This window comes from Amborella trichopoda, chromosome 13 (assembly GCF_054954075.1).
Source record: "Amborella trichopoda isolate Santa Cruz 75 chromosome 13, AtrichopodaSantaCruz75HAP2 v2.0, whole genome shotgun sequence".
Classification (NCBI taxonomy): domain Eukaryota; kingdom Viridiplantae; phylum Streptophyta; class Magnoliopsida; order Amborellales; family Amborellaceae; genus Amborella; species Amborella trichopoda.
The window spans coordinates 51,152,816-51,178,326 of record NC_142348.1 but is presented as its reverse complement, the minus strand read 5'-3'; the positions used below and the strand labels follow the sequence as shown (position 1 = coordinate 51,178,326).

The window sequence follows — 25,511 nt, the reverse complement described above, 5'->3', positions numbered from 1 at the left end:
TGTCCAACCATCCATTATGAATGGACGGTTGAGATGGCCCCAATCATAATGTCACGTCTCTACACCATTTTATTTGACTTTTTTTTTAGAAATTGTGTTGATACCAAATTTTGGGGCATCCACTCCTTTATTAAACTCGTATTTGTAAAAACTATATATATATATATATAAAAGCAATAAAATAAAATAACTAGAATACCCTTGAAAATTTCAAGAGGTATTTTGGGCATTATATTTTATCGAAATATTTTTAAAAATATTTTTTTGTAGGTGCGCCCCATCGAGAAGATGATACATACAAAATTTCATATTCATACAATTTGTAGAAAAAAAATAAAAATAAAATACTCTAAAGCATCGGATTTAGATCAAATAGTATGTGGCTCACTTGATCGAAATTAGACAGTTGGATGGGAAGGGAGCATATAAAAATCGATTTTTTTTTTTTTTGAACTTTGAGTATGAGATATAACATATTGAGTCAAAAACTTACCGACAAAAATTAATTACAACCTCATTTGACCAAAAATAAATTGTCTCGTTCTATACTTTCAAAAATAAATTGTCTCGTTCTATACTTTCCATGTATGTTTTGCAGCTATAAACCATTTAACTAATTGAAGTTATTCCCTTGTGACACGATCCCACAATAGACGACAAGAATGATAAGGTCGGCCCATTTACCCCCATGCTTTATTGAAGATTGAGAAAAAACACATTCAAACGCAATCCTTTCCAGGTATAAAAGTATAAGAAAATAATTAAAAAAAACAATCAAAGATGTTGACCAGAGAGAGAAGCCAAACCATGGAGCATGTGCAGCGACTTAGACCCATGAATGGTCCAAGACCTGGCGTGTGACATATGCCTTTGGGAAAATTGAATAAAGATTACAAAATTGGGTTCAAAGGGTTCAATAAATGTTGGCCTTTAGATGGTGGACTTGGACTTCTCCTTACTCTTTTAAGTGGGTATGGTAGTTATAGAAGAGAAAGCATGGCTCCCCACCCCTTTCTCTCTCTTACACCTAGCCACTTGACGGAGGAGAGGCCACATAACAATGGCATGCATGATATGACATTTTTGTATGACTTTTTAAAGAAAAAAATTTATATAAGTTTGCAACCTTGAAATGAAGAATCCAAAGTATACCTCAAAAATATATCATAAAAGGTTGTTTGAGTGTTGGACCCTCTAATTGATCATCTAGACATTGAGATGTATGAATATGAAGAAAAAATAATTTCGAGTTCGCGAAATAGTATGTCTTGCAACATATCATTTGGATCGTCTATTTTTAAGATTTTTATGTATTTATAGATCTACTTGATTTGAACTATTTTTAAAGTTTACTTTTTTTTAATTAGAGATCAAAATATATTCTCAAACCATCCTAAAAATTTTATATATCAAAATTTAGAGGTTCGCCTTAATTGGATTGTTTAAGATTGTTACTTTAGGCAAACCACACCCCTTTTTAAAACATTCAGATACTTCTTCGTATTTTTTTCTCTTTTTTTTATATTTTTAAAATTTTTAAAATAAAAGTACTCCATGTTACTTAAATCATACATCCCTTCTTTAAAATGATGTACATATATGTCATATCTTAATATCTAATTTTAAAGCTACTACTCATATTTGTGTCTGGCATATATATGTCGGTTTATATAACACAAACCAATATATGGGAATTTCATGTGATGATGAAGATGTGTTTGGGGAGGGAGAGAGAGACAGATCATTTTATCAATCTGAGTTGACGGAATAGTGTAAGCCCAATGAATTAGATTGAATTTAAACTAATGACTTAGATTTGAAAAACCTCAAATTTTAAGAGCACATGCATCTAAACTATATACATTAAAAATCTAAAATAAAATAAAAAAAATATTTGCACATGAAAATGACAAAAATACGCTGCTCATTGCGAGTGAATGTTAGCCGTCCACATTGGCCTTAATGGTTTAACTAGACCATTGGGCTATATTGTTCCATCCTAAATAATCTTTCATCCCACCTTTACATCTTAATGGAAAAGTATAGTTTACGATTGCTACAAAAAGGTAATAATTATCGGTGGCCACCATATTTAAAATCGGATGGTTGGGGATGCGTCATTTCCAAGTTCAAAATTTAAAAAAAAAATTTCTCAACCATTGCAACATATAATATTTAGGAAAAAGTTTGTATAGAGCTGAAGCTCTAAACAAACAAATTAGAGCCTACCCCAAAAATTTCATTAGAAGATGTTGTTGTGATGCCCAAATATCCTCAAATTGATCATCTCGACATCAAAATGTATGGACACGAGAAAAAAATGGATTTCAAGTTTTGGGAATTGTGCATCTTGTAACGCATTCTTTGACCATCAATTTTCAAGATTTTTCAAATGTTCATAAATCTGTTCGATCTACACTATTTTTTATGCTCAAAATTTTATAATTATTAATGAAAATATATTTTAGCCTATCATAAATATTTTCAATATTAAAACTATATTTCTTGATACTATTTAAAGGTGTAATTTATTTTAATTGTTTAGAGGCTCGCTTCGATACAAATCGCACACTAATATTTAAGATTTGACAAAATTTGACGTCTGTGTCCTATAACGAACAAAATTGTCTTATATACAGTCCCTATCCTAATATACTACAATTTTACAGTCTCTAAAATTGGTATGATATCCAGAAAGGTAGAGAAGCCTACCAACTTAACGCGTTTGGATTTGATTCTTGCTTTCAATTAATTTCTTGTGTACTATTTGACCCCTTTTTCTCTCATTCTTGCGTATTACTCTGGACTCTTGAGCTCCACTCCAAATCAATACAGTCATAGCTGGGTCTTTGAGAAAATAAATTAAATTAAAATAAAATAGATTACTTCTTTAGTGTTTAAAATACAATAAAATAAATTCATTGTTGGAGTTTCTAATTCAAATGTTGTCCCTCTCATTTTCCCCACCCCCCATTTTGTGGCAACAGTATCTTCATCTCTAATATGTCATCCTATATATATATATATATATATATATATATATATATATATATATATATATATATATATGTGGTTTGTCTAGAGTTAACAACTTCTCAAAATACAAAAGTTTAAATTAAAAGGGATTGTGATGGGTGTATTTATCAAACCAATCATTATTTTTTTATTAAAAAATTATTTAAATAGGTAAATTTACCATCAAGCAAGAAAAATTTGAAATTTTCATAAAAATACAATGGCATTTTAAAAGTTAATGTCCTGAAACTTTATTTGTAAAGTGCCATTGTCATTTAGTTAAAATTTCAACTTTGACCCTAATGGAGATGACAAAAGGACAATTTATCTTGTCATAACATTTACAAAATAATAGGGATTGTTTATAAAAATGTCACAGTCATTCCCATTCATTAGATGTCAAATTGGATTGCTTTTGGTGAATAACGAAGTCCAAGAATTTTATTTTTGGAACTTTGTGCCCACGGTAACACTTTTACAACCACCCATTTTGAAATTCAAAGGACAAGAGTGATTGTGACCTCTATATACAAAAGATAAATGGTCGCTTTGTAGGCAATCCCTATATGCATTTTATGGATGATAGAGTCACTTAAAAGTAATTTTTCTATTTTATCCTTTTCTAAAGTTCAATAAAAAGAGTATTCTTTTCTAAATTTTAGGATTCACTTCAAAACCACTTAATTAGTATTCTTTTATAAGATTTAGTGGAAGTTATAGGTGATAAGGTTAGTTGGAATATCGCTTTCCCTTATGATAGAATCTATAGCTATCTTTATCAGCTGCTTATCAACATTTTACAGGACGTTCATCATACAGTTATCAGGTAACATTATGAGGATCAATTAGTATAGGAAATAGAAAATGATGGGTAGTTTTATGTTAAATTTGTTTACAAACTTCTCTTCTTTGATAGAGTGCAATGGAATCTTACAAACTTCTCTTCTTTGATAGACTGTGATGGGATCTTCCTAAGATATCGTGGATTTGGAGATGGACTATTCCTCATAAAGTGCAAGTTTTCTTATGGCTAGCAGCTCAAGATAAAATTCTTACCATTGATAATCTCATTAAGAGAGGGAAGGTAAATGTATGCTTAATGTGCAAGGAGAATGGCAAGATGGGGGCACATTTGTTTATACATTGTTCGTTCATATCCAAAATTTGGTGGTGGTGTTTTTAAATGATGGGGATAAATCTATGTTACCACAATATGTTTTAAATTTGATTGTTCAAATGGAAGTGCCTCTACCGAAAATTAAAGATATATATGGAAAGTCCTATGGGGAGTTATTTTGTGGGAAGTGTGGTTGGAGAGGAATCGGAGAACTTTTGAAGGGGAGGCGTGTAGCTTTGAAAGGGTGATAAGCAACATCAAACTAACTCTTTGGTCTTTGATGTCAGTTACTAAAGAATGCAGGGTTATATCTAAAATTGATGTTATGCTTAATCTTTCGAATCTATTTCAGTTGGATGTACTTAGAAATAGACCATGTGCTAATGGAAGCTACCAGATTAAGGAATCCTAAAGTTGAATTTTGACAGTAGCTCTCTGGGTAACTCAGGCCCAACTGGTTTTGGTGGAGTGGTCCGTGGCAAGAGAATGTATTACTTGCATATGCTGGACCGTGTGGTGTTACTATAGCTAACCAGGCTGAATTACTTAGAGTCTTGCATGGTTTGAAACTACTAGTGGCCAGGAACTTTGAAAGTGGGTTTATTATTAAAGGGGATTCGCTGAATATTATAAAATGGTGTAAGAAAGAACAACGTTTTCCCTAGAAACTTAAATTGATCGGCTTGAAAATTTTCAATTTGATGTCTTTGTTGACTTTATCCCTAGAACATGTGTATAGGGAGGCAAATTTCTTAGTTGATTATTTGGCCAAGAGGGGAGTAGATTTGGATTCTCAAGTGGTCGTTGATAATGTAAACTCTTTGATGTAAATTGCATCTATTATGTATAAATATTGAACTTTGTCAAAAAAAAAACAAAGTATTCTCTTATAAGATTAATTCCTTGAAAATTTAAGTGGTTAGTTTCCACCATCATCTTGCCTATGTTATTTACTTTCAAGTACATCCCTAAAATTTGGGATCCTAAAAAGAACAGTCACCCCGTTAACACTTTCAAAAAACTAACACGTATTCATCGACATTTTTAAACCTACAATCCAACCCTAATTCCATGTTTCTCACTCCAGTAGTTTCAATTGTTTTAGATGGACGACCCATTTTCATCTATCTTTAAAATTGATGCTTTATATTTCGGGGGATGAAATGCGCTCCCAAACAATTTATACCTCGGGGGATGCAAATATAGAAATGCGTCTCCCAAACAATTTTCTTTAATAATTAAAGTCCATCCGAGGACGTCATTGGTTGAAAACGTCTTCTGTCGTGATTCAGATGGCCAAGCATACGCTTACCCAAGTTGCGTTTCCCTTAAATCATTTAATAATAGCATTTTTAAATGGTAATGGTGGACGAGAAAATCCCCAAGTTCGAAGAATAAATAGATTAATAAAGATTTAGAGTCAAATGAAAGGGATCCCACGTTGTATTTTGGAGTTCCCAAAAATAATCTTTCTCAATTATGTCCATGTGAGGTCATGAGTCTTTAAGATATTTGTATTTTGTCTTACCTTTTAATACCATGTTTTTCAAATAAAAAATATTACATGCTCCTGCCGGAGCATATGATACCTTTTCTCTTGGAAAAGTCTATTTTTTAGGAGTTTCTTTTAGGTATTTATCTTTTGGGGATGTAATCTCCCCAATCTAATTAAAGGGAGGGAAAAAAAAAACGGAAAAAAAATTATGTGCACTCTTTTTTTTTTTTCTGTTTTTTTCTTTTTCGTTTTCGATATGTTAACAATGGGAACGGAGGGTAGCATGTTATCTCGAGACATCTGCCTCCTAACCCAAAAAAAAAAAAAAAAAGGAAAAACTTCAGGGATAGCACATAGAACATTATCTTTTTAGGCAGTTAGATTTAAGGATTAGAAACTTAAACATTGATTTCTTTAATAATCATTTAGTGATTCTAGACTAAATTTTGCCCTAAAGAGCTTGCTCACACATGAGTACGATATGCACCAAATAACATGTAAATAATTTTCACTGGATATTAATAAAAGGGTGAGGTTTGTATAAGATGTCAACCTTATACTATTGAAGTAAGGTGTACCTCAAAACTATGCCGAAAATACAGTTTCGGTGCTGCAAAGCCGTTCGATGATATGTAAATCTATTGTTGCCTCTAATTATGAAATTTAAGGTTTAAGAAATGGTGACGATGAAGCAGATCTCTAAATGCTTGAAAATCTTAAAAATGGACAGTCCAGATAATATGTTAGAAGATAAACTATGTTTAGGACTAGAAATCCCCTTTTTTCATATCTATGAATCTTGAGGTCGAGATGATCGATTTGAGGGTTTTCGAGCATGGAAACAACATGTTTCAATGGTTTTTGAGGTGCACCTTACCATACATAAGGTTGACACCTAAATTAAACTCTTTCATTAATAACATAAAATTATGAATAATTTATGTTGGGTGAGATAAAGTTCAGGTTCGAAATCTTGTTAAGATTGGTTGACCAAAGAGAATAAATAAAATACTCTATGTGCACGTTTATAAACTGAAATTGTTGGAATATCAACCTTAATGAACCCATTAAGTGTATGATAATATTTTATAAATCATTTTTATCTAATACCTTGGCCATTAATAACTGCTACAGAACAATTGGCAAGCTGTAATCATTGAAGGTCGATCAATTAGGTTGGTGGCAATGAGTACGGCCAGAGGCTCCGTATATTAAAAATCTAAATATGTTTTTGAAATACATTATAAAACACAAAAAAAAATCCAATCGGTCATGGCTCTTCTCTCAAAACCAGCCTGACCATGGCACTAGGCCCAGATTTTAGGCTTGGGCCCAACTTTCGGGTCAAATTTATTGGCCCAGGCTATCCCTGCTAGGGTGAGGGGCAGAGTAACCCCTCTAAGTGAAATAGAAATGTTTCTAAAGAAATTCCAGACAGATTCGGAGAGAACAAGCTATAGCATAGACATGTATACTGAAAAGCCGATGCTGAAGCAAATGCTATTGTTAAAGAATGGAGTTGAAGGAGTTTATTTTTATTTTTTTTGAGTTAATTTAATGAAAAAAACAAACCCCATTAAGTATTTTTTAGGATAGTATCGGTAAGAATGAAAACCACAATGTTAAAAGAGTTATTTTAATGCAGTTATTTTGAAGTCTTTAGATTAGGTTAAGAACTCAGTTCTTGTATTGATGCAATCATCTTGACAGGATCAATCAATTCGTTTACAGTAAAACCATAATAATTCACCTTTTGCAAACATAAACATATGACGAGTTCTTAGTATTTTCTACAATTTATACAAAGGGCATATTATGTGGAGGCCTTCAATGTGCCTTCATTTGGACTGTCCATGCATTGTTTCATTTGCCTTACTCCAAATATGGTTTGCAAAATTCATAAATTTTTAACATTCTCTATAATATTTATGGAAAATTTTGAATGTTTTTGGAAGTTATTTTGTAGTTAGGGATATGGACTAATCTGTCTCTTTCTTTTGTGGGCTTGTAATTTTATGTCTCTTATTAATAAAAATGCAATAATTTTAGTTTTTTTTTTTTTTTTTGCATTTTTGTTCTATTTTTTCAAATTTTTTTTTGACATGCTTGGAAATATAAAAAAAAAATTATTTTTATTTTTCTTTTTTCACCTTTTTATTTTGGCAGATGCTTGTATGGATTATTCATGAAAATCCCATATAATTTCTTGTGCATTCTATTTTCCAAAACAGATAAAAAACAGATCCCCACGTGGTATGTCCAAAGCTGGCACGCAGAAGTAAAAGCATGTGGATTGACTCGGTGGTGTTGAAATGTAAATTTTTGACAACATTAATTTGTCATTCGAAAAACTATCTGTTAATGTGGACTGAAATTGAATGAACCACCACCTGAATTCCAAAATTAAATGCGTTAAAAATTAATTTTGATCTAAAATTTGTCAAAATTAATGTGCAACTGGTTTTGACTAGTCAAAGTAACTAGTCTGTTTTTTACTGCTTCGACCAGTTAATAAAATTGAAAAAAAAATTAATATAATTTATATTTTAAATTATTATATTGTATTTTTTTAATTTTTATAAAAATCAGTCCAAGTAAATCGACCAGTGGTTAGAATGGTTTTGACTAAACTAAAGTCCTCACCAATTAAGTGACCGATCTAATCTCGATAACATAAGTTTGAACGCAATACATCTTATATCATGGCTATGCAATCTATCACAACCATTTTACATGAACAATAAATACAAAATATTAACTATATCCATTAAAATGTATTATTATATTTATAAATAATAATAATGCAGGCATGTCTTCGTGTGTGGGGAGTTTCTACAAGTGACTTTTAGACACACATAGTCCCATTCTAGGTCACATAAGAAATATTAAGGATTTTTTTTAATAAAATTGAAATATGTAAGGATTGGATGGTCTTTGAGGGAAAAGACAAGGGCAACTAAATACTTGGAGCTACACCGAAGGCTCCAATCATTCATTCCAAAAGTCCAATTTACTGAAGTGGAAAATGAAATCTTAATGACTTGGACCTCTAACAAAACTGGCGTACTGTCTCACCTTCTTAGCCATCTTTCTTGACCCCATAAAAAAATTTATTAAAATAATAAATTAAACTAGGAAAATGCAAATTGAATAATAAGTTGAACTAAAAAAATGCATATTTAAATATCCATTCGAAATAATGCATATTTAAATAATGCAATAAGCAAGAAAAAAGCCTAATTTTTTTACTCATCCCATATCTTGTTCTGTGAAATAAGACACATGCCCTCCTCTACACCCTGTCCAGAGTCAAGGGGCTATTTCCAGTTAAAAAGGAAATAAATATAATATAGAAAAGGAAATAATGTTTTATATAGAATGTACCCATAGCTCCACACCACAAACAAATTAAAAAAATAAAAACGATGCATGCATTTCACTTGACCGTCCGTCTGTTAAGGAGCAGATAGATACTAAATATGAATATTTTAAGAAAAAAATATTTTATTGGTATTATTTTAATTTAATTTATTGATCACAAGAATCTCCTCAAGTGCATACAAGCAATATTTATTTCTGTCAAGAAGGTGAATAGTATTGTAATAATCTTAAAATTAAAAAAAAAAAAAAAAAAAAAACTTTCAATAAGTGATGGTCCATATGAGCATGATGGTCTTTAGGAACCATCACTACTTTAAAAAACTTTTACCTTAAGCTTTTTGATGCCTTGTCACGTTTTTTAGTGGACGTGGTTTTCAGGTGTTAAAAGTGGTCAATTACGTAATATCTCATACACATGATGGAGGCGTTTTAAAGAAATTAATTAGGATGAAAGATAAGACGTCGCCAAACAACTTTTTTTTCGTTCTCCCTCTTACAAACATAGTGAGCTCCTCCCTCTAGCTGAATTTTTATCCGAAGCTCATTCTCAAATATTTTAGGTAAGTGACTTCATTATCTTGAAAAATAATCCGTTCTTTTTAAAAATGAAATCAAATAATTACTTCTGCTTATTATCATGAATTTTAGGCACGATAAATTTTATGCGTAAGCGACTTCAGTATTTTGAAAAATAATCTTTTTAATAAAATTGTGATATTTTATCGATGTTAGAAATTTTAAATGCTGTAAATTCTTATAAATAAATTTATTTATTTTTCTTGTCTATTGTTAGAGAATTTTAGATACTGTAAAATTATTAGAAATAAATGTGATATTTTTGCTTTTAGTAAAATTGTGAGATTTCTTTCTACTGTTTTTGAATATTTAGACATTGTAAAATTCATGTGCAAATGATTGCCTTATTATTTGAAAACTGATATTTTTGCATTTGATTATAGCATTGTCTGTGAAATGTTTATTTACAAATTGACATCCTATAAATTGTGATAATTTCGTATTCTTTAATTTCTATAAGAGTTTTTCTATAGATATTAGATTGGCAATTATGCTAAAATGTCCTTACGAACTGCTACCTTTCTAAATTTGAGCCCAAAATATTTGACTGGTTATTTTTTAAATGTTATTGAAAGTGACTGTTATTAATGGTTTCAGTGAGATTCATATTAATAATTTCAGTGATATGTTAAGTACATGATATTGCTGCTTTCGAATGTTTAAAGAGATTTAGAAATACTTTAAGTATGCAAGATGACTCATCTGGTTCGCCAGTGAGGTATAAATGGACCTATCCGGTAAGTCGGTAGAGATTAAGTGGACTCATTCAGTATACCGATAAGGTATAAGTGGATCTACAAAGATTAAGTGGACATATCTGAGACGCTGATAGGGATTAAGTGAACTCATCAGGACGCTGATGAGGTATATAGGTGACCTACTTGGGACGCCAGTAGGGTATTTTGTGAAATCTTTTGAATTATGCACTGGCGTTAAAATGAGATACGCATTTCAATTATTCGAATTATACTTAATTATGCATTCTTGAAAGTGAAACTGTTGATGCATTTATGTTAATAAATCTCCTTTTTGAAAATATTGATATCTTTCAACCATGATTATTTTTAGGATTATGATGATCACTTACTGAGTAGCCAAACTCATTAAATTATGGTAAACATTTTTTCAGGATAACTGCGGTTTCATTTTTAGTGCTCGTCAGGATCAACTCTGGAAGATATTGTAGTTGTGCTTAAACTTTCTTTTGTTATTTTGTAAGAATTCGCCATTGTAAATTTGTCTTAAAAAGAGATACATATATGTTTTGACTGTCACATCTCAGGAATATCAGTATTGTAAATTCTTGGGGCGTGACAAGTGTAGTCCCACGGAGGCACACTGTACACTCACTCCCATAGCAAAAGTGCTGAGGAAGAATTTAAAAATAAAATAAAATAAAAATTGGTACCCACTTTAGATAATTACAGGATAGGTTTTCTATAAGAAACTTAAAATTACATTTTGAGTTCCTAAATACAGCAATTGTCAAAAAATCAACATGTGAAATGCATGCATTTTTCTTTTCTAGAGTTAATTGGAGCCCAAAACATGGAGCTCTAAAAATGCTCCTAGAAGAGGACGATATGCTCCCATGCTCCCGCGGTTGCATGTAATTTTCTAGATGTAATTGGTATTATTGGTCAGACATGATATCGCTGCCCCATACCTTAAGAGAAAGGGAACCTAATTGTATAATGGGAGAGAGAGAGAGAAGCATCCTCTAAGGGGGAGAGAGAGAGAAGCTACCTCAAGGAAGAGAGAGAGAGAGAGAGAGAGAGAGAGAGAGAGAGGGGCCCTAGTGATAAGAAGATTGCACAGTGAATGGGGTGGTGGGTGCACCACATGTTATCTAGAACATGTGGAACAACGTCAAAGTCGCTTAACACTTCACCAAAAAGGAAAAGATGAAAAACACAAACAGCACACTTCCTTTATTTCAAATGATATTATTTTTAATATTATAATTTTTAGTATTATTGCCATTGATAGGGACAAAGAAAACAAGAGTTCAACGCTTGTATCACTTGTTTCTCCTCTATATTAGGCTGTGTACACAAGTAAAGAGCCAGAGGGAGAAAGAGCTAGTGAGAGAAATTGGTAGTGAGAGAAAATGGGAAGAGAGGGGTTTGTAAGTGACTATGAGCACCAAAACAAGGTTGAGAAGCCAAAGAGAAATAAGTATGCTCTTGCTTGTGCTTTTCTTGCCTCCATGACCTCCATATTACTAGGCTATGGTGAGTTTCATGCCTTGTTCCATTCTTTTGTTCTTGTTTCCTTGATCTCTCTCTCTCTCTCTCTATATATATATATATATATATATATTCACTTTACACTTTGTTGTTCCAAGCAGTGTTTGCAATTCGGACACTGTCGGATTCGGTTTTCGCTCATTTCGGTGGTCTAGCTGGGTATTCTAGAAAACAAAATTGAAAAAAATTATATAAAATTTCAAAGAAATAAGGTATTCGTTTGTGATATGCTTTTTGAATATTTTTTATCATTTTGGAAAGTGTTTTGTTCATGAATACTTATTTTTATATTTTTAAATAAATTTCAAAAATAGCTTTGGGCACTAATCCATTTTTTAAATTCTATTTTTCCCTAAGTTTCACCTTCATTTTTATGTACTTTGTTTAATCATACTTCAAATATATTTTTCATATTTTTTTAGATTTTTTTTTTAAACACTTTTTGGGTTGGTTTTCCAATTACTCGGAACTGGCCATTAGCCAGTTTCTGAGGCGGGTTTGATTTTTAGAACACTGGTTCCTAGTAACTTGTTATTGTTTGCTTTTAGCTTATGGATCTCCATCTCTTGGCTAGTGGCCACCTCTCACCTCTCTCCATGAGTTCCCACTTTGGTTTCCTCTTTATTTTTCTTTGGCAATAGGCTCTTTCCATGGGCCATGCTCTATTCTTTGTTCTCTAATCTCTGATCTTGTGTTCTTGCTAGAGAGAGAGAGAGAAAGAGAGAGAGAAAGAGAGAGAGACAGACAGAGAGGACGATAGTTAAGAGGGAGAGAGGTGAGGATGATAATTGAGCGGCTACCCAGAAGCATGGAGGTGCGGGAGATCTTGATCTTTCATTTATGTACCAGACACTCACTGCTGAAAACAACAAAACAAAGAGAAAACGAGTGAGGCTACTACTGTGTTGTTGCAGAGAGAGTGTGTGTGTGAGAGAGAGAGGGACTGAGGGACAAAATTGGGTATGTCTCTTTGTGTGTGTATGTGTCGGTGTTCGCAAAATTCCGTCGGTCCAATTCGGAATAGGGCACTAGCCTATCTAGCTTTGGTTGTGTGGCCAAATATGTTTAAAAAATTCAAAATAATTTATATAAAATCTCATAAATAAAATATTTCTTTGTCATATATTTTTAATTATTTTTTATGTAACGATTAAAAAGTGTTTGGGTCATAAATATTTATTTTTATATTTTTTCATTTTAAATTTTTTTGAAAATACTTCTAAGCACAAATGGTTTTTTTAAAATCTATTATTTTTGAGTTTTTTTAATAAATAAAAAAATGATAAATAAATATGGATTTTAGACCCCTATGGTGAGAATGGAATGCCCCATCAATATCATAGAGCTTGACAATTTTGCCGAGCTATTTTTTACTTTTTCAACTTGGATGTACTTTATTTAATCAAGCTTTGAATATACTTTTCATAATGTATACTCTTCAACTGGCATCTGACCAATTAGGCCAGTTTACCGGTTACTCACACCGGCCCGTGATCGGTTTTTGAGTCCGGTTTGATTTTTTGAACGCTGGTGTGAGAGAGAAGTCTTTGTGTGTGGAAAAAATTGCATGTGCATGTGTCTATGAGAGGGTTTGCTGCCCACCATTAGGTAAAAGACTGTGCGGTCGAGTATGAGAATATGCCTATGGAGAGAAATTGAGAGAGAGAGAGAGAGAGAGCTTCAAACTGTGACTAACAATGGCGCTTCTCGCGCCGGCCTGCAGACATCGGAGTGATGAGCGGCGCAGTTATCTTCATCAAGGAAGACCTCCGAATCAGCGATGTAGAGGTCGAGATCCTGGTTGGTTCCCTCAACATATACTGCCTCATTGGCTCTTTTGCTGCTGGCCGCACCTCTGACTGGATCGGCCGTCGCTACACCATCGTCTTCGCCAGTGCCATTTTCTTCGTCGGCGCTCTCATGATGGGCTTCGCTCCCAATTATGCTTTCCTAATGGCCGGTCGTGTTGTGGCTGGGATTGGCGTCGGTTATGCCTTGATGATTGCACCAGTGTACACAGCAGAGGTGGCGCCGGCATCGTGTCGCGGTTTCCTTACCTCTTTTCCCGAGGTTTTCATCAATGCGGGCATTCTTTTTGGATATGTGTCGAATTTCGCATTCGAGAGGCTGCCGCTGCACCTCGGCTGGCGGACGATGCTCGGAGTAGGGGCTATACCTTCGGTATTCATGGGGGTGGCGGTGCTGGCGATGCCGGAGTCACCGCGGTGGCTCGTCTTGCAGGGAAAGCTGGGTGCTGCTAAGAAGGTCAGTAATGGAAATTGTGGGCTTTTATTTAATTTAAGTTATGTGTATCTTCATGTTCCCTCTCTTTCCTATCTCTCATTTCTCAGACACACCTTAGTTGTGAATGGCTCGCGGTGGCTAGCCGGGTCGACCCAAATTGGGGCCCGGTCTCACACCGCGAACAAGACCTGGTGAGCTGGATCCCGGTCCCAAATTATGGAACCACCCCATTTCGAGTCCAAACATGAGTCCAGCCAGTATCCAATGAGATCGCATCCGGGTTTGGGTCATTTCCGAGTTGGGTACTTGGGGTGACCATGAACCCAATCCTAAACAAACGGCTCTCTCTATATGTCTCTCTCGTATTTTTTTGAGTGTGTTTGTATATGGTACAATCTTTTTAGGAGCATTGTATACTTACTCCCTTATGCAAAATAGCTAATTAAAAGATTCTTTTAATATAAAATTGTGAAATTATTATCATCATCAAAACTTTTTTCCAACTAATCAAAGTCGGCAATATAAAATTTTGTAATCTACATAAAAATTATTAGATAATTGCTTTAATGATTTTAGAATAACAAAACGAGTTTTTGAGTTTGTGAATATTGGGCAAACATTTTTCAATCTTGAAAAGTTATTTTTGAGGTACACACATTGTCAATATTGAGATGTTATTTTTTAGGTCTTGCCCCCTTTTTCTCTAAAGGTTGATTGCTAGGTTGGAGGTTGAAGAGGTTACATCTCCTAATGATCATAAAATTACTCATGGGCAGGGTTTTATTCAAGTTGTGAATGGACCACGGAGCATGTAATCTCTTGGCTTGTTTTTAGAGCTTCGGTTCTATATAAACTTTTTTCTTTTTTTTTTTGGTAGGGAATTCAGCCCCTACCGGTTTTTAGAAATATTTTTCGAAAGCATATTATGGGGGAATCAGACTATATATTAACTCCCTCTGTTAAAATAGCTACCTAAGAAGGTTTTTTTTTAAAGCTGAAATTTTGGGGTCCACCTAAGAATCACTGGGTGGTTATTTGCAATAATATATATATTTCAAGTTAACATTAACAAAAAAAGGATTTCAAGTTCTTCTGTACTTTGGTCTTGCCTGCCAAAAATTAGAAGGTCCATGCATGCACATAGAGTTCCAATTTGATTTATTTTATTTTTTATTTTTATTTCATCATTATCTTCGAGATTAGTCATGTGGTTTTAAGTTAACATTAAAAAATAAAAAAAGATTTCAAGTTCTTCTATATTTTGGTCTTGCCCGCCAAAAATTAAAAGGTCCATGTATGCGCGTAGGGTTCCAATTTGATTTATTTATTTTTATTATTATTATTACTCTCATCATCATCTCTTTTTTAACATGTTAACTCTATGTAAAGAAATTAAGTACAAAGATAGGGCAAGGAGAGCCTGAAACCCACATCCGGATTTCAACAAAAAATAGGCTATCCACATAGGATAGATAGAGATGGATGATGATGATCATCGGATCATTTTGTACTTCCCCTGCATCTCTCTAATGAGAAATTAATTTCTAGTTTCCTCACCAAATTATTGGAAATATTACAGGTCTTGCTCAAGACTTCGGACACACCGGAAGAAGCACTACTCCGCCTCTCTGACATCAAGCTGGCTGCTGGGATCCCTGAAACTGCCGACGACGAGATCGTTTCAGTGCCAAAGCACCACCACGGAGAGGGTGTCTGGAAGGAACTCCTCTTGCGTCCCACCCCAGCCGTCCGGCGGATCATGATCGCAGCTGTAGGCATACATTTCTTCCAACAGGCCTCTGGCATCGACGCTGTCGTCCTCTACAGCCCTCGGGTATTTAAGAAGGCCGGTATAACGGATAATAGTCAACTCCTCGGAGCCACAGTTGCTGTTGGATTCACAAAGACCATCACCATCCTTATAGCCACTTTCATGCTAGATAAAGTGGGTAGGAGGCCACTGCTTCTTACTAGTGTTGGAGGAATGATAATTTCTCTCTGTGGTCTCGGCTTCGGCCTAACCATGATAACGAACAGTGATGAGAAGTTAGTTTGGGCCATTGCCATCTGCATTGCCACTGTTCTCCTCTTTGTCACTTTTTTCTCGATCGGTATGGGACCGATCACATGGGTTTACAGTTCTGAGATTTTCCCATTGAGGCTTCGAGCTCAAGGGGCAAGCATTGCGGTCGCGGTGAACCGGGTGGTGAGCGGTGTGCTAACAATGTCCTTCATATCTCTTTATAAGGCCATCACCATAGGGGGGAGCTTCTTCTTGTTTGCAGGAATTGCTAGTGTTGCATTCTGCTTCTTCTTCTTCTTTTTGCCTGAGACCAAGGGCCGGAATCTCGAGGAAATCATCGAATTGTTTGAAAAGAAAAAAGTGGGGCTCCCGCCGGCACCTCCACAGACAGAGGCGGCCAGTGGGGCCAATCGATCGATCGAACTTGCGAATGGTAATAGTAAATAGACACCCTTGCTTAGTTTTCCTCTACTTGATATGGTGTTCTTGGAGAGGAAAAAGTAGATGAGCTGAAATGCACCATGGTGAGAATCGAACCCCCCGACCTCCAGTAGAAGATGGCGGTAGAAGATGGCGAAGGTTCGGCTTCCAAGCATTGGTGGTTTTGATACTAAGGATTACTAATATGATTGAGAAGAAACATGAATAGTTTAAGTTTCAGTTATCTCAATGTCTGAATCTCTATTACTCATAGATAGAGTAAACTTTGAAGGGAAGAAGGATATCCCTTGGAAAAGGGGGGAAAGGGATAGAAGAATGAGAGAGATTGTGGGAATTGAAGATGGATGCAAATGGTTGAATATTGTACTACAAGGACCAAATGGCTATGTTAATTGTTGGGCAGCAATAAGCCCTTTGTGTGAAACAAGTATAAAGCTTGCATGATTTATACTTCTATTATTCTTTCTTTTCTTCTTTTTTTCCTTTTTCTTTTTTTTGTCAACATGATTTATTTGTTCCTGAGAGAGAGAGGACACTTGATTCTTGCATTGGGGTAAGGGAAGCATTTTAGAGCCCTTGTTTAAAAGGGTCTTTGTTTCCTGGAAGTTTCAACTCTAGAAGCTGAATTTCCAAACTCGTGGCATAGGAGCTGTGATTTGGGAAGTTTTTTACTTTCAGAGCAAAAACTTCGAGGAAACAAATATAACCTGAAAGGCACATTCAGAGAAGTCATCTTAGACAGGGCTGACAACAGGCCAGCTGGGCCTGACAGCACTGGCCCGATCTTGGCCTTGTTGGGCCAAGGTCAATACAATCAAAGAAAAAAAAAAAACCCATATCCAGCCCACCTTGTCATGAACGTAGCTCACACCCAGCCTGGCCCACCTCTCAAGTTGTGGTGGCCTTCCCCTTAGGCTATATTTGTGGCCCAAGCCCTGGTTATATTCTTTAGGTTACTTTATCACAACAAATCTCCCCAAATAAAAGCACACGCCCCTTTGCACATACATACTGTGGGTATATTTAGAACCTCTAATTTATGGGTAACTTCTTCAACCACGCAATAAACTGAAAAGAAGTAAAAGTTTTCAAAACACACACTGTGTCCTTGAAAATCATAATATCTTCAAACTAAATAAAAATCATCCAACTTTTGGATGGTCTGAGATTTTAAGAACTCAATATTCAATTTTATTTTAAAAAATAATCATTTAGTAATTCTTAAGTGAATTAAGAAATTTTGGATCCAAAAAATTCTTTTAAGTAGCTCTTTCACCAGCGATATTAATTATATAGTAATCTCAGGAACATGTTAGGTGTCTAAAGATCGGTTTCACTCAACCAGTGATTTAAAAAAGTTTCGTCGGCTTTGAATCTCCGGTCCGACTCGAATCGATCATCTCGTTTTTGTTCGATGTATATATGGGAAAACAACCAAATTTAAATAGGATCCGGCAATTCTTAACAGTAAAACGACTATTCTTTACAGTAAAACAGCAATCCGGACCACCGATTCACTGGTCCATACCAGTTTTGGTTGGTAAACTGTTTTTTCATGTGTTTTTTTTGTCGATTCATTGTTTTTTCTGTACAATAAAATGGTGATCTAGACTGCCGGCTCACCTAGTCAAACCAGTTTTTGGGGTGCCTTTCCGGGTCATAATTCCATTTTTTAAATTACCGACAGTCAACCAAAAGAGACAACCCCGTTTTTCATTTTATATTGATTTCTCTAATATCCCTTTTATTATGAATTAGTACCATTGAAATATATTATTGAATTGCCGAGGACAAACTGGTGCCATGTGTGTGGGGCAATGGAACCGCATGCACATCACATGCTTTGGTCATTTTGATTTGGACATGGTTTTTTTTGAGTCCATGAAGAAATGATCCTCTTAAAAATCTATTTTTTAGATGAATTTTTTTACTTAAATGTTAAATATACATAATCTCTAACATGGAGATCATGAATATGAAAAATAAATAAATTTTAAAAATTATAATAATAATTCTATTAAAAAAAACATTTGGTCCATCAGTTTCAATTGTTTTTAGATGGATCATCTGTCTGCATCCATCTTTAAGATGGATGCTTTATACCTTGGGACTGCATATTTGTAGAAATACGGTCTAGCAGGCATGAAACAATTTTCTTTTTTATTTTGCAAAATGTCTTGTTTGTAAAGGTGTGGCTTCTATAATAAGGTTGAGGCCCTAAATAATCAAAGTAAGTGTACCTCTAAATAGGGTTAAAAGATGAATATCCAATAGCAAAAATATTTGTGATGGCCTGAAAATTTATTTTCATCTCTAATTATAAAATTTAAAGCTTTAAAAATAGTGAAACTCGAACAGATCTATAAACACTTGAAAATATTGAAAAATGATGGCCCATAAATATTTCCTATATGTAAAATCTATTTTTTTTACACTTATACGTCTCGAGGTAGAGATGATCGATTTGTGGGTTTTCCGATATCAAAACAACCTATTCTAGTGAATTTTTGAGGTACAACTTAATTTTATTGTTTAGAGTCTCAACCTTATAAAAACTTTTTTTTTGAACGGAACCTTACATAAACTTTTTCCTTTCCATAAAATTACATTATGCACAAGGTTGGCATTAGGCCAGGCCTAATGGAAGCATTAAGAAAAAGGAAGACGGAGCCGGCCCAGGCATGCCATAGACAACACGCATGCCCAACCAGGCCCTTGGGCCAAATTTTGCATTTTAGGTCAGGTTTTTACAACCTAGCCCACCAAGCTGAGGAGGTCCCCCAACCTGTTGCTAACCCTAAATATATTACGTTACAAAATAATTATATAAATAAGTTTCATATATAATAACCACTAAAGGATAGCTGCCCTCAATAGGCCTCTTTGGGAGAAATTTGACCCAAATTGTTAGAAATCCTTAACATTGAAGACACATCCCAATAAATAGCAAACCCAGTTGCTTTTTTCCCCTTTTATAAATATAAGAGAAGTGGGATCATATATACAGAAGTATTAGAGCAAGAAGGCAATCTCCCTCAAGTAGTGAACATTCTCAAACCTTGGAGGCACTTCCCAAAAAATGTAAATTGAGTAGTTCTTAGTTAAGGATGCGGTTTGTAGAGAGCCGGGGCTCTAATTTGATTACCTTCAAATAGTGTCGAGAAATGTGGTTTCAACACCGATAATCTTTGTGATAGCCTTAAAATATATTTTGATCTTTATTTATAAAGTTTAAAGTTTCAAAAATGGTATAGATCGATAGATTTATAAAAACTTGAAAAGCTTGAAAATTGACGGTCAAAAAATACATTACAAAATACACTATTTCTAAAACTTGTAATCAATTGTTTTCTCATGTCTATGCATGTTGATGTCGAGATGATAAATTTGAGGACATTTGGGCATCAAAACCATCTCGTTTAGTGAAATTTTTGAGGTAAAATCAAATGTGATTGTTTAAAGCCTTGGCTCTATATAAATTTTTCCCTTTAATTAATTTGGTTAATTTGCTATCTCATCATCATCATCATCCGAGCTTTATTCTAGCTATTCAGGGTCAGCTAAGTTAATTTGTTACCCCACTCTCTTAAATAATAAAATTCCAAAACCTTGGAGGAAAATCTCCAAAAATAAATAAATAATAAACAAATTGAGTAGTTTCTTTGCTATAAATAGGGGATGTGAGATGGGATCTTTCTAACCACAATCAACCCTTACATCAATAAATGGGTAGTTAATTTGTTTTATCATCATCATCATCCAAACCTTATCCCAACTGTTACAGGTCAGATAAGTTGATTTGCTACCCCACACTCTCCAATAGTAAAATTCCAAAACCTTGGAGGAAAATCCCTTGGAAAAAAAAAAAAAACAAGCAAACTGAGTAGTTTTTTTGCCATAAATAGGGGATGAGAGATAAGAATTACATAAAAACTAGGAAAAAAATGTCACCTCTTTAACAATAAACAAGACCCAAACAGACAGGTTTTTGTGCTATAAATAGAGGATGTGAGTTGAAAAATAGATAAAAACCAGTTTAAAAAAGCGTTCTCTCTCTCTAATGCCTTCACAAAGGTAACAAGAGCCAAGAGCCAAGAGATAGACCACAAGAGCACAAGTTCCTCTGTATATATAAGTTTGTGTGAACAACAGTTCAGAGAAAGTGGTAGTGAGAGAAAATGGAAAGAGAAGGGGACTATGAGCGACAAAACAGGGTTGAGAAGCCACAGAGGAATAAGTATGCTCTTGCTTGTGCTACTCTTGCTTCCATGACCTCCATATTACTAGGCTATGGTAAGTTTCACGCATTCTTCATTTCCTCCTCCTCTTTTTTTTTTACTCCATATTCCTCTCTCTCTCAGAGAGATAATCTATAATTCACTCTTTTTTTAAGTTATTTTTTATAATATCTTGCTAATCAAGTATTTATGTAAATATTAGTAAAAAAACAAAATATACTTTTATCATTTTTATAAGTAATAAAGACAAGATGTACTTTTATCATTTTATTTTTATAAGATATAAAGTTGAATTTTTTTACTGAATAACAATGGTAGCCTACTAATAAAGAGAGAGATAGAGTCTCCTCGGAGACATTCGCTAAAATTGAAACGATAAAGAGAAGATTAACACAGCTCATTTTCAAGGATTACACGCACCAATCATGAAATGATAGAGTGGGAGAGAGAATGACAAATGATGTCGTTAATTCCTGATCCTGCAGATATCGGTGTGATGAGTGGTGCGATTCTGTTTATCAAGGACGACCTCCACATCAATGATGTAGAGGTCGAGATCCTGGTTGGCTCCCTCAACATATTCTCCCTCATTGGCTCAGCGGCCGCTGGCCGCACCTCTGACTATATCGGCCGCCGCTACACTATCGTCTTCGCCGGTGGCATCTTCTTCGTAGGAGCCCTCATGATGGGCTTTGCTCCCAATTATGCCTTCCTAATGGCTGGTCGTGTCGTGGCTGGGATTGGTGTTGGTTATGCCCTGATGATCGCACCAGTGTACACCGCAGAGGTGGCGCCGGCCTCCAGCCGAGGTTTCTTGACTTCTTTTCCTGAGGTTTTCATAAATTTGGGTATTCTATTGGGATATGTTTCGAACTATGTATTTGCAAGGCTGCCAGAGGACCTCAGCTGGCGACTGATGCTCGGGGTGGGGGCAATACCTCCGGTGTTCTTGGCGGTGGGGGTGCTGGCGATGCCGGAGTCACCGAGGTGGTTGGTTTTGCAAGGAAGGCTAGGAGCGGCTAAGAAGGTCAGCAATGGAAATTGGTTGCTATAATTCATCCGACTTGTATGTGATTTTCATAATCACTGTCTTAGCTCTCTCTTCTTAGAAACATGTTCACAAGTACATGTAGATGTGTTTAGGGGTGCCCGATTGTGTCGGCCCGACCTAGGTTTGTGTCCAACGCGTCAAATTGCAAGTCTGGATCCGACCTGGTAATGCAAATCAAGTGATGGACAATCCAAATTATTTTTTTACTTCATTGTTTTGGTTTTTTTAGATTTGAGATGTTAAAATTCCACGATTTCCTCTTCCAACTATGAAGATACGGAGCGATAGGTTCTCAAAAACAGCTTTCAACTCACTATCGTCCTGATCCATGTACATATTTTGAGTGTGACCAGCACCCAACTGGATTATATCAGTTTGAGCCCCACCCCATATTCTGTAAGAAAATCAAAGTATAATCTAGTTGGGTCTAGGTGGGTTTGGATCCAGCACCTAGACATGCTAGGTCATGTCCCGTGTACTGCCCTGATAATTGTGGACCCTACCCTACCCCATCCATTTACACAATCACACAAATCTAATATCCCTCTCCTGCATGTAATCATCCTATTTGAGAATGCACATAGTGTGTCATTTGGGACCATACTGTACAGCTACTCCCTTGGGCACACAAGCAGATTAATGCTCCCACATTAAGATACAATCATGTCGCTTGATTTGACATTAAACCCTAAATCTACTTTTCTTTAGGTGTATCATGGTTTGCTGGGAAATGTCTTTCCCTTGGATGTTTTATCACGATCATGGTAGCAACATGGTCCTAGGGGACTATCGAAATGGTTAAGGTTTCCATTTAGTGAAAACAAATCCATTCGCCATTGGAGTTATCTCGACCAAATATTTTTAAAAAATAAAAAAAAAATATTGCATAAAAAAAAATTGCTTTTCTGTATTTTATCGGTCCAATGGATAAAAAGTTGATGATTTTGACGGCCAAAACTAATCAAAAATTAATTTTTCATTTTTTTTTAAAAAATTTATTTTTGCTATGGACCGGATCAACCAGTCCCATCGGTTGTACTGGACAATCAAATAATGTCTTGATAACAATGTTTCCACTATGTATCTCACAGACACTAGGACATACACTCAAAAAATAATTCATTCATATGACCTTTCCCTCTTCCTGTCTCTAATGAGAAATTGATTTTCAATATTCTCACAAAATTCTTCAAATCTTATAGATTTTACTCAAGACTTCAGACTCTCCGGACGAAGCACAACGGCGCCTCTCTGAAATCAAGGTCGCTGCTGGAATCCCCGAAAATGCTGATGGCGAGGTCGTGTCGGTGCCGAAGCACCACCATGGAGAGGGTGTCTGGAAGGAGCTCCTCTTGCGCCCCACCCCAGCTGTCCGTCGCATGCTGATCGCAGCTGTTGCCATACATTTCTTCCAACAGGCCTCCGGCATTGATGCAGTTGTCCTCTACAGCCCTCGGGTTTTCGAAAAGGCAGGAATAAAGGAGAAAAGTAAGCTCCTTGGAGCCACTGTTGGTGTAGGACTTACAAAGACCACCTTCATTCTGGTAGCCACTTTCCTGCTCGATAGACTGGGTAGGAGGCCACTGCTTCTGAGTAGTTTAGGAGGAATGGCAGTTTCTCTATTTGGTCTAGGCTTTGGTCTAACCATGATAGCACACAGTGATGAGAAGTTAGTTTGGGCTGTTGGCCTCTGTATCACCACCATTCTACTATATGTCGCATTTTTCTCAATCGGAATGGGGCCGATAACTTGGGTTTACACTTCAGAGATATTTCCGTTGAGGCTTCGGGCTCAGGGGGCGAGCATAGGGGTTGCGGTGAACCGTGTGATTAGTGGTGTGATAGGAATGACATTTATATCAGTTTACAATGCCATTACCATAGGAGGGAGCTTCTTCTTGTATTCAGGGGTTTCTCTTCTTGCATTCTTGTTCTTCTTCTTCTTCTTGCCTGAGACAAAGGGCCGGACTCTAGAGGAAGTAGTTGAATTGTTTGAAAAGAAAACGACAGCGCGACCGCCTCCGCAACACGAGGTGGGAGGTGCGGCCAGTCGATCGATTGAACTCGCAAATGGTCATAGTACTTAGATACTCTAAAAAATGCACCATGGTGAGAATCAAACTTTAGACCTTGGCTTTATGAAGGTGAGTGAAGGTTCCACTGGTTGCTCAACAGTGGATTTGATACTAATTATTACTAAGGATTGGTAAGAAAAACTATGAAAATTAAGTATGGGGTTCAGTTTATGACAAAGTCTGAATTAGAAAGGGAAGAAGGATCCCATGTGAAAAGGGGGGGGGAGAGAGAGAGCAATGAGAGGAAATGGAAATAGAAAGATGGAAGAAAATGTTGAATGTTGTACTGAAAGATCCTAGTTGTTATGTAATTTGTTGAGAAACAATGATCATTGTGTGACTTTGTGAAAAAGAACCATAAACCTTGTATGTTTCTATCTTATGTAGTCACGTCGTACTAAAAGCTCCAAGTTGTTGAGAAACAATGATCATTATGTGCCTTTGTGAAAAAGAAGCATAAACCTTAAATCATGTATATTTGTATCCTTTTTTAATTTTTTTTCTTTACCATAATCTTATTATTGGTCATCCTGATTAATTTGTTGGGGAGAGAGAGAGAGAGAAAGATTAGGGGTGGCAGTGGCCCTAGAGCCGACCCGGGACTAGACCCGACCCAAGTCCGGGTATGGGTCAAAAAATTGGACCTAGTGGGTCGGGTTCGGATCCAAATCTTGGACCCGAACTCTATTTAGGTCTTGATCCAAGTTATATTTTCAGGTCCTAATTTATGAAAATAGTTAAATATATTTAAATACATATATTTTAATTTTTGGGTCAGATTTGGATCCCATATTATAATTTTGGGTTTGGAACTGGATTTCGCATGACCCAACCCGACCCGTTGCTACCCCAAAAGAGAGAGAGGGAGGGAGGGAGGGAGGGAGAGGGGGGCAGAGGGGGAGAGAAAGAGGGATGGGACATTATTAATTCTTAAAATTAGGGTAGGGGAGGCATTATGGGCCCTTGTCTAAAGGATACATTAGGATAAGCTGCTCTTGGAATATCGTCGAGGGCACAATTTGGATTTGTCGAGTCTTTGCCCATCCTTTCTATGGATCTACTATAAAGTAGCCCACTTGAAGGCTAACTATTTTGGGGGTTTCTTCCTTGTTAAGGCCAAAAGCGGAATTTGTTGATGTCCATGCCACGAGTAGGAGTGGGGCTGCCAAAGGGCCCGGGCCGACTTGGGTTGACCTGAATTCTTATAGCGATGGGCCCAAGTGGCCTTAGCCTTGGCCTTAACCAAGGTTGCAAATGGGTCTGGACAGGTCCAAGTTGACTTGGACCTAGACTTGTGCCCAACCTGACTATCTAGGTTGGACCGGGACCTGGGTCGGATCGGTCGGGTCCAAATCAATTGGATCCGGGCCAAACCCACGAGATCGGGTTGAATCTAGATACATAAATAAAATTATAAAAAATATATTGAACATTTTATATAATGGAAAAGTTTATATAAGTTTGCAACCTTAAAATGTAAAATTACAGATGCACCTAAAAAACCCATTAAAACGCGTTGTTTTAATGTTGAAAGACCTTTTAATCAATCATGTTAGACATCGAGATGTATGAATATAGAAAATAAAATAAAATTATGAGTTCCATC

At 35.6% G+C, this 25,511-nt stretch overlaps 2 protein-coding genes and 1 non-coding gene across 3 annotated transcripts; all 3 read left to right on the top strand.

Annotated features, from left to right (window-relative positions):
• Window positions 1-11,651: 11,651 nt before the first annotated feature.
• LOC18445896 (polyol transporter 5) lies at window positions 11,652-16,995 on the top strand. The gene is made up of 3 exons (XM_006856022.4): window positions 11,652-11,818; window positions 13,557-14,098; window positions 15,657-16,995. Exons 1-3 carry the CDS (start codon window positions 11,695-11,697, stop codon window positions 16,545-16,547), a joined length of 1,557 nt encoding a protein of 518 aa, XP_006856084.1. The 5' UTR covers window positions 11,652-11,694; the 3' UTR covers window positions 16,548-16,995.
• Window positions 16,996-20,565: 3,570 nt separating this feature from the next.
• Window positions 20,566-24,308, top strand: LOC18445897 (polyol transporter 5). The gene is made up of 3 exons (XM_006856023.4): window positions 20,566-20,834; window positions 21,265-21,806; window positions 23,033-24,308. Exons 1-3 carry the CDS (start codon window positions 20,720-20,722, stop codon window positions 23,915-23,917), a joined length of 1,542 nt encoding a protein of 513 aa, XP_006856085.3. The 5' UTR covers window positions 20,566-20,719; the 3' UTR covers window positions 23,918-24,308.
• LOC148779327 (U6 spliceosomal RNA) lies at window positions 21,122-21,224 on the top strand. Its single transcript, XR_016048701.1, has one exon. It is a non-coding gene; the product is annotated as a U6 spliceosomal RNA (small nuclear RNA).
• Window positions 24,309-25,511: the final 1,203 nt, after the last annotated feature.